The 14,209-nt window shown below is 48.0% G+C and overlaps 1 protein-coding gene across 1 annotated transcript; it reads left to right on the top strand.

Moving 5' to 3' along the window:
* Nucleotides 1-3,979: 3,979 nt before the first annotated feature.
* LOC145396877 (arrestin homolog) lies at nt 3,980-13,610 on the top strand. The gene is made up of 7 exons (XM_080270163.1): nt 3,980-4,114; nt 6,257-6,378; nt 8,115-8,348; nt 9,364-9,597; nt 10,342-10,455; nt 12,833-12,961; nt 13,332-13,610. Exons 1-7 carry the CDS (start codon nt 4,072-4,074, stop codon nt 13,608-13,610), a joined length of 1,155 nt encoding a protein of 384 aa, XP_080126289.1. The 5' UTR covers nt 3,980-4,071.
* The last annotated feature ends 599 nt before the right edge of the window (nt 13,611-14,209 follow it).

The following is a 14,209-nucleotide window of genomic DNA, read 5'->3' as shown; positions in this document are numbered from 1 at the left end:
CTTTAGCGCCCGTCACTGAGGCCCGGGGTGCTAGGATATGTGATGTTGGTTGCTGACTGGCTGCTACTAAGACCTAGGTCATAAGATAAGGGTTTGGTGTTTAATAGGAGAAACCCATCTCTCATAACCACGTCACACGGATCGGCTGGCGGAAGCGTTAACTTCCACGTCATCCACAGAACTGTTTCGCATATTTAATATATATCAACTATTAAAACAATTGCCGTGTTTGTATTGCAATCACAGTGATCCACGTAATGATTAAGTAATGAGATGCCTAGGTTTTCTATTGTTAACGATAGGACTCATGACTAGCTGACTCAGGCAGTATTCTGCCCCAGCGAACGGGTTTCAACCCCCGACGTCTACAGTTCCTATCTCTCCTACTTAGTTTAAATTAATATCCGTCCATTGAGTAATCCTGTAACGATTAATGACCTAACTTCTAATCATGTCTTGGATCAAGAATGGTATTTCAATAGCTTTAATCGAGACCGGGCTAGGACTGGCGAAATGAAAGAACAGACACCGGTATCTATTTTTCTACCATAAGGGCCGGTCACACGACGGTTCTTCCCCCCAATATTCAGTAGACAATTTTTAGCCATGGGGTCACTATGTAATAATGAAAAAGAATACGTTTATAAATATGTAATATATGTGAAGATGCGGTCTTTTATATTATTTTACTTATTTTCAATACTCACATTATCCAATACTTTCAAGAAGTTCCTTTGAAATTCTATCGGCTAAAAATTGTCGACTGAAGATTGGGATGAACTCTGACTGAGGTTCACTACGGAAGACGAGAGTTGATGATCCGAACTTTCGTCGAGCATGTACACACGAACAAACAGATACACTGTTGCCAGCACCCGTTACCCACCTCTCGCGGCTGGGTGGCCCAGGTGGAAAGTTTGGCGACTGTACATGAGGGAAGGGATGTGAGCTTGAGAAAGGGCACCAGGCTGATGGAAGAGTGGCATGAAGGTGATTGGTCTGAAGCCATCCGTGCGGAATTGAGGCGTTTGCATATACACAAACAGGAATGACGTCATGGGCAAAATATAACTTTAACTAAACCTCGTATTTACGCACAAACATTCAACACACACACACACACACACACACACACACACACACACACACACACACACACACACACATACACACACACACAAATCAATTTAAGGAATTACTTTTTACGGTGAACTGTACGGATAACACTGGCAAGGGGTTTCTCTGCTGGGGTGAGGCAAGTTGGTATGGAGGTAAAGGGAAGGTTGGGACTACGGGTTTTGGTAGGAAGAAGAGAGAGGATGCGAGTCGGGGGTGAGGGAAGGGTGAGGGGTAGGGGTGAGGTGAGGGGTGTAGAGAAGTATAGAGGAAAGTGAACAGCACCTGACCTACTGGGCCTTTCGAAGCTCTTTAATACTAACGTAACTATTCTGTAACTTAGAGACAAGGGGGCGAGGGGTGGAGTATGGGTGAGGGGAGAAAATAATCGTGACAGAGGGTAGGGGTGAAGGGATGGGACTGGGGAGAGGATGCGGTGAGGTGGGGGGGTATTGATGACGCTGGGGGAATGGGGGTGAGGTAAGGGTGAGCAGAATGGGTAGTAGTGACGACTGGGGTGTTGGGGTGAGGTAAGGAGAGGTTAGGGGACGGGAGGAGATGAGTGGGAGGCGTGGAGGGAATGGTGACGTCTGTGGATGAGGAAGGCATGGGTGAGGTCATGAATGAGTCAACTTACAAACCAAGGTCAAAGATAAGACAAACGTGGTCACAGGTAACAAGTCAGGTAGCAGGAGGGGTGGTTGGGGGTGTAGTGGGGTGTGCATGTAGAAGGGGGTGTGGGGGAGGTATAGTGGGGGTGTGCAAGTAGGAGGGGGTAAGGTTGGGAGTTGTGGGGTAGAGAAAGAGGGGATAGTGTCTGAGAAAGGAAGAGCACAAGGTCCAATGGGTACAAAGGGAAGAAAACAGAGGCAGTTTTTAGTGGTCGTTTCGTGTTGCCTTTGTGTGTGTGTGTGTGTGTGTGTGTGTGTGTGTGTGTGTGTGTGTGTGTGTGTGTGTGTGTGTGTGTGTGTGTGTGTGTGTGTGTGTGTGTGTGTGTGTGTGGTTCAGATAAGGGAAGGAGGGATTAGGAAAGGTGTAGTGGGGGTGAGGGTGTGTAGGAAAGGTGTAGTGGTGGTGAGGGTGTGTAGGAAAGGTGTAGTGGGGGTGAGGGTGTGTAGGAAAGGTGTAGTGGGGGTGAGGGTGTGTAGGAAAGGTGTAGTGGTGGTGAGGGTGTGTAGGAAAGGTGTAGTGGTGGTGAGGGTGTGTAGGAAAGGTGTAGTGGGGGTGAGAGTGTGTAGGAAAGGTGTAGTGGGGGTGAGGGTGTGTAGGAAAGGTGTAGTGGGGGTGAGGGTGTGTAGGAAAGGTGTAGTAGGGGTGAGGGTGTGTAGGAAAGGTGTAGTGGTGGTGAGGGGGTGTGGGAAAGGTGTAGTGGGGGTGAGGGGGTGTGTAGGAAAGGTGTAGTGGGGGTGAGGGGGTGTGTAGGAAAGGTGTAGTGGGGGTTAGGGGGTGTAGGAAAGGTGTAGTGGGGGTTAGGGGGTGTAGGAAAGGTGTAGTGGGGGTTAGGGGGTGTAGGAAAGGTGTAGTGGGGGTGAGGGAGTGTAGGAAAGGTGTAGTGGGGGTTAGGGGGTGTAGGAAAGGTGTAGTGGTGGTGAGGGAAAGGTGTAGTGCAGGTGTGCGAAAGGTGTAGTGCAGGTGTGCGAAAGGTGTAGTGGGGGTGAGGGGGTGTAGGAAAGGTGTAGTGGGGGTTAGGGGGTGTAGGAAAGGTGTAGTGGGGGTGAGGGAGTGTAGGAAAGGTGTAGTGGGGGTTAGGGGGTGTAGGAAAGGTGTAGTGGTGGTGAGGGAAAGGTGTAGTGGAGGTGTGCGAAAGGTGTAGTGGAGGTGTGCGAAAGGTGTAGTGGGGGTGAGGGGGTGTGGGAAAGACGTAGTGGGGGTGAGGGGTGAGTCAGGGAGAGGGAACAAAAGTAGGAGGTTCAGATATAATAACAAGAGGGTCACTAAAACAACCATCAATTTCTTCCAAGTGACAATCTTCTCCAAGAACAAGACCAGCAAGAGGGTAAGATAAAGATGTACGTGGAAGGTGGGGTCCAAGGAAGGTGGAGGGGTAGGGGGAAGAGGTCTGGAAATAGCGTGGGTGGGTGGGGGAGGGGAGGTCTAAAAGGAAGTGAGTGTGTGAGTGTGTGTGTGTGTGTGTGAGAGAGAGAGAGAGAGAGAGAGAGAGAGAGGGGGGCTAAAAATAAAGTGTGGTCTAGGCCTTGATGCAAAGTTGGGCAAGATGGGGGGGAGGGGGAATCTGAAGAAAAAATAGTTCGGCTGAGGAGGGGAGAGGGGGGAAGGGAAGACTCTAGGAAGGAGGGGGAAGGGGAGGAAGGGGAAAAGGCCTCTAAAAATGGCAATCAGGAGTATCTAGGAATGGGGTGGGGTGGGGGGAGCTGAGGCTAGGAAGGGGTCTACGAAAAATGGGGGTGAGCAAAGGGAGGGTGTGGAGGGGGGGAGGGTCAAGGAAATGGGTGGGGGTCAGAGAGGGATAGGCTAGGAATGGGATGTTTTGAGCTGGGGGAGGGGGACAGAGGCTAGGAAACTTGGTGAGGGTTGTGGTGTGGGTGGGGTATCAAGGACAGGAGTAGTGGTGGTGGTGGGGGATCAAGGACAGGAGTAGTGGTGGTGGGGGATCAAGGACACGAGTAGTGATGGTGGGGGATCAAGGACAGGAGTAGTGGTGGTGGGGTATCAAGGACACGAGTAGTGATGGTGGGGGATCAAGGACACGAGTAGTAGTGGTGGAGGGGAGAGCCAATCCATCCCAGCAGCATGCTATATGAGGCGGTCTCACACAAAGCTAATCCATTTACCTGCATGTGCAAATTTAACCTGCTAAGGCTTCCCAGAACAAGTGGCTATATAACTCCAGCCGCCTCTCCCAAGCACACACTTCTTGCGACTCACTGAAGTGCAAAACAGAGACTGAATCTCCTGTGTTATACTCTCAACTCTCTCTCACAACTCAACTCCTCGATGGTGAACGCAGTCAAGGTCTACAAGAAAACCGCCCCCAATGGTACGTCTGATGGGGTGGTCTGGGAGGTTATTTGTGTCCAGTTCGGGTTCTAAAACGTAGTGGGCATTAATTTTTAAGTGGTGGTATGTCCCTGTATGTGCTAATTTATCTGAAAGTGGTAGTATGTTCTTCCATATGCTAACTTCTTTTCGCACCTTGCCGACTCAAACTGATGTCATACACAGACTCCCACACACACACAACTTCTGAAACACTTCCATCTCAGAAGCACTTGATTTGTGGCGTCACTATGTTTATGAAAATGTTAACTGAGCTTGATGAGTAATGAAATGATAAGAAAGGACGCTGTTGGTTTGAGGTAATAGTAGGTTATTTCTGATGATAACGATGTAATTTCAAAAGTTATTAGAATTACGAGACAACGGTAAGTTAGTTAATAAGTTCTGGGAGTAATGATGAGATCTGAAAAGTGATTAGAGGTTTAAGAATAGAACTGATAGCAAAAACGTACGAGTGTAATTAAATGATGCGAAATATCGTTAAAATTTTTACCTCTGCATACGATGACGCCTTATTAAAACCTATTTTTTCTCCCCCAGGATTATATTCGGCTTAGACCAGACCTGTTACATTCTAAACTGTCAGAAACTACTCTCAATAACTCCCTTGCTCAGTGATATCTTTCCGTACTTCACTTTAAAAGTCGAAATAATATCGATTATATTCACCTTAGGAAGGTTATCTGACAACAAAAAGAAAATGGTTGTTTGGAAAATTCAACAAGCCTTACTTGTAATGTAGGAATGAGCTTCTTGGTTACCAGTCAAATCAACTGACCATCGGATAAGTTGAAAGGGGGGGGGAGGTACCTCTTTTGGATGAGAACAAACGCCCTACATCTGTTTACAGGCCCAGATTTTCAGTCTCTCCTAGCTTATTTCAAGAAGCTCAGTGGCAGAAAAAGACAATACTAAGGGTCTATATACTTTCCACAGCACTTTTGCATGACTAGCATTATATTAAACTGTTAATCTACAGTTATAACTTAGCATTCAAGATGGAGAGACGGCAATTTTAGGTCGTTAGCGTAAAAAATTTAGTGCCTCATTCCATCCGGAGTCATTCATTCCATCTTACCTACAGTCCCGTCATTCTAATCCACCTTGCCTTTCATTCTGTCTATCTGTTATTTTGTATTAATTAATTAATTAATTTTTTTGAGGGAACAAGTTTTGAGGGTGTCTTGCCTTTGGTTCCTTCATCCTTGCATAAAAAAGTTCCTCAGCCTACCCAAAGTACGGATCACACAGTCCCTACCATCCCACTCTCTCAAGGCCGTGATGTTAAAGGCAAAGGGATAGACAGCCACCTATCCTGACAGTCTTTTGCTTAACCCATTACGATAGTACGGTGCAACTGGTTTCTCTGCCTTGCTGCTGAATGTGCTCTAACGTGGCATGCAGGCTAACCACATCTGAGACATATAAATGGATAAACTGAATATATAGATGGTCAGATAAACAGATGACTTAGATAAACATATAGATAATTACCAACCACAAGTACACAGAATATCACAAATAAACATAGAATGATTGTTTTCGCACACCTTCGACCCCACTCCCGTTTTAATAATTCGGTCGTAAGTCTTTCACTCCATCCCATTCACCCAGTTCTACACACTCATCCACTCCACCCCTCACCCACTCCTGCACTCTCATCCACTCCACCCCACTCACCCACTCCTGCACTCTCATCCACTCCACCCCACTCACCCACTCCTGCACTCTCATCCACTTCACCCCACTCACCCACTCCTGCACTCTCATCCACTTCCTCCCACTAATCCACTCCTACACTCGTCCATTCCATCCCTCTCACTCATCCACTCCTGCACTCTCATCCACTCCACCCCACTCGCCCACTCCTGCACTCTCATCCACTCCACCTCATTCACCCACTCCTGCACTCTCATCCACTTCCTCCCACTAATCCACTCCTACACTCGTCCATTCCATTCCTCCCACTCATCCACTCCTGCACTCTCATCCACTCCACCCCACTCGCCCACTCCTGCACTCTCATCCACTCCACCCCACTCACCCACTCCTGCACTCTCACCCCCTCCCTCCCACTCATCCACTGCCTGCCACTCACCCCCTCCTACACCCTCTCCTCCAGGCAAGATCACGGTGTACCTGGGTCGTCGTGACTTCGTGGACAACGCCACCACCACCGAGCCCATCGATGGCGTTGTGTTGGTCGACCAGGATTACCTCAAGGGACGCAACCTCTATGCCGCGGTGAGTTGGGGGTGGGGGTGGGGGGTGGGGGGGGGTAATGGATGCGGTTGTGACTTATGTAGTGGTGTTTAACAATGCCAGGTGAATCCAGGACTATCTCAGGGTGGGAGGGGAATGTGTGGGTGGAAGGTAAGATGGTGGTAGTTGTGGTGGTGTGGGGTGGGTGTGGTGGGGTATGGTAGAGGGAGGGGAGCTGTGATACATGAGGGGTGGGTGTGGTAGTGGTGTGGTGCAGTATGGTAGGGTGGGGGGAAGCTGTTATAGAAGTGGGGTGGGTGTGGTTGTGATGGTGGTTGTGGTATGCAGTGTAGCTGATATGATACATGTAGTCATGAGAGTGGTAAGCGAGAGGTGTGGTGGAGAATAGCAAGGTGTGGGGGAGTTGTGGTGATGTGGAGTGGGTGTTGTGGTGCCGATGAATGTTAAGGACAATGTAAAGGTAGTGATAAAAAGAGAGGACGTAAGTGTGGTAAGGCTATGAATGTGTGGTGGTTGTGGTAATAGTTATAGTGCTTGATGGATTAGGTCTACCTCAAGGGGCGCAACCTACGCCGTGGTTGGGAGGGGATGTGTGGTGGTGGTGGTGGTGTGTGGGTAAGTGGTGGTGGTGGTGTGTGGTGGCGGTGTATGGTGGTGGTGTGTGTGGATGAGTGGAATGTGGTTGCGGTGGTAGTGTGTGTGGGTGCGTGGGTTGTGGTTGTGGTGTCTGGGGGTAAGTGGGTTGTGGTTGTGGTGGCGTGTGTGAGTGGGTTGTGGTTGTGGTGGTGTGTCTGGGGGTATGTGGGTTGTGAGGATCGTGGAATGTATGGTACCCGTCCCTGACCTGGGTACTGTAGAGAATATGGATCGAGAATGAACTCCACTCGTCTTTTCTTCCCTTCACTCCACCTCCCCTCATTCACTCCCTCCCTCCACTCCACCTCCCCCCCTTCATTCCCTGCCTCCACTCCACCTCCCCTCCTTCATTCCCTGCCTCCACTCCACCTCCCCCCCTTCATTCCCTGCCTCCACTCCACCTCCCCTCCTTCATTCCCTGCCTCCACTCCACCTCCCCTCTTTCATTCCCTGCCTCCACTCCACCTCCCCTCTTTCGTTCCCTGCCTCCACTCCACCTCCCCTCCTTCACTCCCTGCCTCCACCCCACCTCCCCTCCTTCACTTCCTGCCTCCACTCCACCTCCCCTCTTTCATTCCCTGCCTCCACTCCACCTCCCCTCTTTCGTTCCCTGCCTCCACTCCACCTCCCCCCCTTCACTCCCTGCCTCCATTCCACCTCCCCTCCTTCACTTCCTGCCTTCACTCCACCTCCCCACCTTCATTCCCTGCCTTCACTCCACCTCCCCACCTTCATTCCCTGCCTCCACTCCACCTCCCCTCCTTCATTCCCTCCCTCCACTCCACCTCCCTTCCTTCATTCCCTCCCTCCCTTCCTCTGTGTACTCATTAACCAACTTACCTCATTCCCTACCACAGGTGCTACATTTAATTTACTGCTTTAGCCGTGAGGAGAATGAAATGCCTCAACTTCATCTCGAACTGTTAAGGATCGCAAGGTCTGTGTCCTCTATGTAACCAGCTTCCATCCTTCCTTCAGGTATACACGACTTACCGATACGGGCGCCATGAAGATAGGTGTCGGGCCTTAAATTTAGCAAGGAACTCTAGCTAACTACTCAATTAAGGATAGAAAGGTCTGTGTTGTCTATGTAAACAGCTTCCACCCTCCCCCTCCTTCAGGTAAACGTGACTTACCGCTTCGGGCGCGAGGAAGATGAGGTGATGGGCCTGAACTTCAGCAAGGAGCTCCAGTTGACGTGTCAGGAGCTGCCCTTAACCCGCCAGGACGTGAAGGCCACGGAGGTGCAGGAAAGACTGCTTAATAAACTCGGCGGCAATGCTACGCCGTTCTTCATCAACCTGCCGGAGAACGCACCATGCTCCGTTCAGCTGCATCCGGGCTCTGAAGGAACGGTAAGTGTTGGAATAAGTGACGAGTGGAGGGAGAGAAAAAAAGTCAGATCTCTTTCTCTCTCTCTCTCTCTCACACACACACACACACACACACACACACACACACACAGTGGGGCATATGCTTGGTGAAACACGTAAATACTGTAAAGATGGTGGTTCCCTGAAGTGTGTGAAGGAATTTTATCTTCAAGGAGATGATGACCAGCGCTGGGGGTGGTGGTGGCGGTGGAAAGGTGGTTAGCTGCAGTGCCAAAATCAGAAGTGGCTAAATTATAGAAATCTTCTAACTCTTCTGACAATGAGAGGACACACTTCATACAATGTGTGAAGTATGTACGTTGTAGGTGAAGTGTGTGCACTACAGATAAAGTGTGTATGTTGCAGGTGAAGTGTGGACGCTGAAGGTGAAGTGTGTATGTTGCCTGTGTGAAAAATGTTATGTATGGCAGGAAATTCGGCCCGTATAGGATATGAATGTAAAGAGGTTGGAGTGATCTGGTATGTGGATGGTGTAAGGAACGAGTAACGCCTTCCTGAGATGGCCTCCAGTCACCGCTCGAGGATCAAATCTATAAACAGCCTCCACTTTGACCAGTCCATTCTTGTCGCTAACCACACACCGATTCCCCTTCCACTCCTTTTTTGCAGTAACCCCAACCGCTACTCCTATCACACAAACCTCTCTACAGTTCAACCCCTCCACTAACTCCCCCCTTCAACTCCCCACTAGCCCCCCTCTACCTCCCCCACCAGCTCAAGCCCCTGGGTGAAACTTACAAAATGAAGTTTAATGTGATTGTTTTTAACCCTCCTCATCCTCCTAACAGAACAATCCTCCCCCACTCGCGCCCTTCACCAACTCCACCCTAGTGCATTGGTTAGCACATCCAATCGCAAGTGAAATATCCTGGGTTCAATTTTCAGGCCATAAACACTAACTGCCAGCCTCAACAACCCCTCGCAACGAACAGGGATTAATCGAAGTCTTCCTCTTCTTCCCCCCCTCCCCACACAGGCCAAGCCCCTGGGTGTCATCTACGAGCTGAAGGTGTACGTCGGTGAAAATTCGCAAGACAAGCCGCACCGCCGCAACTCCGTAACCCTTGCCGTGCGGAAGGTCCAGTATGCACCCCTGGACCGGTTCAGCAGGCAGCCCTCCACCCTCGCCTCTAAGGGCTTTACCTTTTCCTCCGGCAAGCTTAATATGGAGGTGACGCTGGCCAAGGAGCTCTACTACCACGGAGAGCAGGTGGGCTATTCGTAAGCTCTATGACTTTAGGTGATATTCCCGGGCTAAAAGGAAGACTACTAGGACCTTTGTTTTAACATTTGCTCTCTCTCTCAGGCATGTTAAAATTTTCTTGCATTTTTTTGTGATCTACTTTGATACACACACACACACACACACACACACACACACACACACACACACACACACACACACACACACACACGACTAGCAAGCTTTAGTACCCAAAAATAAATCGCTGAGAGGAGCTAGAAATCCACCTAACCTGACTAGAAATACGAGTCTGTTAGTCTAAGTTATGTTGTGTATGAGCCGTAGTTATAGATCTCCTAACTTCCTATTAACCTTCTCACGGTCGGGGCAATTCTAGTACTCTATTTGTAGCTTATATCAGTTTGTTTTATTAAGATGAGTGAGTAACAGAGCAGTGTTACGACCAATCACTTCCCCGTCTTACAATCCTTTACTCCTTTCATTCACCGTCTTACGATCCTTTACTCCTTTACTTCCCCATCTTACGATCATTTATTCCTTTACTTGCCCGTCTTACGATCCTTTATTCCTTTACTTCCCGACATACGACCCTTTATTCCTTTATTTCCCCGACTTACGACCTTTACTTCTTTACTTCCCCGTCTTACGATCCTTTACTCCTTTACTTCCCCGTCTTACGATCCTTTATCCTTTTACTTCCCCGTCTTACGATCCTTTACTTCCCCGTCTTACGGTCCTTCACTTCCTCAGGTCCGTCCAAGCATCTCCATCAGCAACAACAGCAAGAAAACCGTAAAGGGAATACGGTGCTCTGTGATGCAGCACGTGGAGGTGACCATGACCAACTCCCAATTCACTAGAGAGGTGAGTAAAAAGAAGGAGGGAAAGAGGGAGGGAAGACGTGAAAAGAGGAATGATGAGACAGAAGAGGAGGAAAACTATGAAAGGGAAGAGAAGGGAGGGGACAGAAGGGGAAGAAAAATATGCAAGAGAAGGGATGAGATGGATGGGAACAGAAGAATGGTGAAATAGAAGAGGAAGAAAAAAAAAAGGGATGAGAATGATGGGAACAGAGGAACGGTGAAAGAGAGCAGGAAGGAAAAATGAAAGGGAAGAGAAAGGAGGGGATAGAAGAATATGGAGGAAAACTATGAAAAAAGAATGTGGGAGCAATGGTGAGAGTGATCCACAACTTGCGTGAGATGAAGCAAAAATGTTGAAGATTTGGATGACAAGAATGACACTGTGGCCCATTTCAGACGCAGATATATTTGGCAGTTCCCCTGACAGTCCAGTTTTAGCGGATTTTCAATAATTTACTTGTGAGATGGTGCCAAGATCTTGAACGCTGATGTGATGTGTGGATGACTGTGTGAGCCATTTCCCTGGGCGGGCCATTTGTTGTACCGTCTTCACTTAAACCTGGCCCAAAATTGTCATCTCTCCATCTTGAACGCCGAGTTGTAACATCAGATTAACGTAAGCATATGATAATAGTCACGAAGAAGTGCTACGAATGGATAGAGCTGCAGTATTGTGTATTTGTCACTGTGTTATGAGAAACATGATGCAAACGGAGAAAAATCTGAGCCAATTTAAGGTGAAAGAACTTGAACTCTCCTTATCTGCATTTTTTTTTTAAATATATATCTGGATTCTGCCTCACCTCATCTCAGAAGGGAAAGTAGGGTCAGGATGATAATGACGGCTGATGATGATGATGATCTGTCGATATGATTATGATAATGATTTGTTAATATGATGATAATTTGTCGACATGATGATGATGATGATGGTAACAATGATGATGATGATTAATAACTCAGCCATTAACAACCCCTGAATCACCCACCAACAACCTCTCAGAGAAGACAATAACCTCACTGACCTCTAACAATCCCCAACCCAGCTAACAGTGCCTAACCATCTCTAAAAATTGTACATTCAACTAACCACATTTTCTTGAAAGTCTTACCTGCCTACACTTCCACCCACACTAACAATCCTAACTCCCTCTAACAAGCTTTCTAATACATAACAACTCATTAGACACCCACAAACAACACCCCAAATATTACTAACAACAGAACCACCTACTAACAATCTAACAACTACTAACCATCTCCTAGAACTGCGTATTTCTAACTAACCACACACGACTTCTAACTAACAGCCTCCAAAAGAAACTAGCCACCTCAGAACCACCCTCTAACAACTTCCCAAACAACTAACTTAACCTAACTACTCCTAACTACAGTCTTCTCCCATTAAGCACACATATCTCACGTCTAACAACCTCTAAAACACGCTAACCTCTAATCACCCTCTAACGACCTCACAGCCATCTAACCATCCTCTCATCCATCTAACAATACTCTAACAACCTTCCAATCATCTAACAATCCTCCTTCCAGACATCTAACAATCCCTTAACAACCATACAACCATCTAAAATTCCCCTACCAACCTCCCAGGTGTCTAACAATCCTCTAACAACCATCCAGCCGTCTAACAGTCTTCTAATAATCTCCCAGCCATCTAAAAATTCCCTGACAACCTCCCAGTCTTCTAACAACCTCCCAGCAACCTAACAGTCTTCTAACAACCTCCCAGCAACCTCCCAGTCTTCTAACAACCTCCCAGCAACCTAACAGTCTTCTAACAACCTCCCAGTCTTCTAACAACCTCCCAGCAACCTAACAGTCTTCTAACAACCTCCCAGTAACCTAACAGTCTTCTAACAACCTCCCAGCAACCTAACAGTCTTCTAACAACCTCCCAGTAACCTAACAGTCTTCTAACAACCTCCCAGCAACCTAACAGTCTTCTAACAACCTCCCAGTAACCTAACAGTCTTCTAACAACCTCCCAGTAACCTAACAGTCTTCTAACAACCTCCCTGCCAGCTAACAATCCCCTAACAACCTTCCAGCCATCTAACAATCCTCTAACAACCTTCCAGCCATGTAACAATCCCCTAACAACCTTCCAGCTATCTAACAAACCCCTACCAACCTTCCAGCCATCTAACAATCCCCTAACAACCTTCCAGCTATCTAACAAACCCCTACCAACCTTCCAGCCATCTAACAATCCTCTAACAATCTTTCAGCCATCTAACAATCCTCCTTCCAACCATTTAACAATCCTCTAACAAACTTCCAGTCATCAAACAATCCGCTAACAACCTCCCAGCCATCTAACAGTCCTCTAACAACCTTCTAACGCCCTAATCTTTCAGGTGGCGGGCTTCGAAACCAAGGAGGGCTGCCCCATCACCCCAGGCAGCCACTACCATAAGGAATTTACGGTGGTGCCACTAGCTACCAACAAGACTAAGTTTGGTATTGCACTGGACGGGAAGACCAAGGTGAGGATGGATGGATGGATGGATGGATAGATGGATGAGTGGATGGATGGACAGACAGACGGATAGATAAAGGTGGACTAACAGAGGGAGATGGACAGAGACAGAAGCATGGATTGATGAATACAGACTGATATACATATAGATAGATGGATGTATAAACAGGCAAGCAGGCATATATTGAATGACTGATTGAGAGAGAGAGAGAGAGAGAGAGAGAGAGAGAGAGAGAGAGAGAGAGAGAATTACAACAGATACTAGACATATATAACGACCCACCAAATCAACTCTAACCTAACCTACCATAACTTAACTTAACCTAATTTGCCCTACCCTATCCTCATCTAACCCACAACCAATCCTACCCCCACAGGACAGTGACGCCAACCTCGCCTCGTCCACCCTCAGCAGGGACGGGGCCACTAACGACGCTCTGGGAATCATCGTCTCCTACAGCGTCAGGATCAGGCTGAACTGCGGGGCCCTGGGAGGCGAACTCGTGGCCGACCTGCCCTTCAAGCTGATGCACCCGAACCAGGGCCAAGCGGGGGCCGGCTGCAACAAAATTGGAGGGCCTGGGAAGCGGCAGGAGTCACTGGAGTTTGAGGAGTTCAGTCGTCTGCGTCGCGGCCAGAGTGTGGATGATCTGTAGAGAGCGACATCTGGTTTTTCTACAGTGGGACATCTGGTTCTTCTGAAGGACTCCACTGACTTCGGGTTTTCTTTAGAGGGCCACTGACCTAGTTTTCCTTGAGATTTGTTTACAGGCCCCTGACTTGAGTTTTCCTTGAGACTTGGTTTTGAGAACCCTTGATTTGAGTTTCCACTGACCTGGGGGCCCTGTGACTTGAAAATTTCCTTGAGTCTGGGACCACTGACGACTTTTCATTGACCCTTGCATTTCGGGGGTCCTCTAAAACTATCTTTGGGGCCCACTGGAATAACACCTTTCCCTTGAAGGCCCCCTAGTTTAAATGTTTTCGGAGTCTTATTTTCAAAAGGTCCACTAAATTGCGTTTTCTTCGAGTTCTAGAAGTCCATCGAATTTTCTTTTTCCTGTGTCCCTCTTACACGCTGGATTACTAAACCTGTCTGTCTATATCTGTTTACCAATTACCCGACGCCGCATCCTGAGAGGGGTGGCATAATATACTCCCCCCACTCACTTAAACACTTACTACATATTCTAACAGATTCCTAATGTTTCCTTTCTCCTCTTATCAAAAACTGATCCATTTTTACACTCCAAAT

Source organism: Coenobita brevimanus, chromosome 39 (assembly GCF_032717465.1).
Source record: "Coenobita brevimanus isolate Jiangsu-jjx chromosome 39, ASM3271746v2, whole genome shotgun sequence".
NCBI lineage: Eukaryota > Metazoa > Arthropoda > Malacostraca > Decapoda > Coenobitidae > Coenobita > Coenobita brevimanus.
Note: the sequence above shows the minus strand (reverse complement) of the source record. Positions and strands in the feature narration are given on the sequence as shown.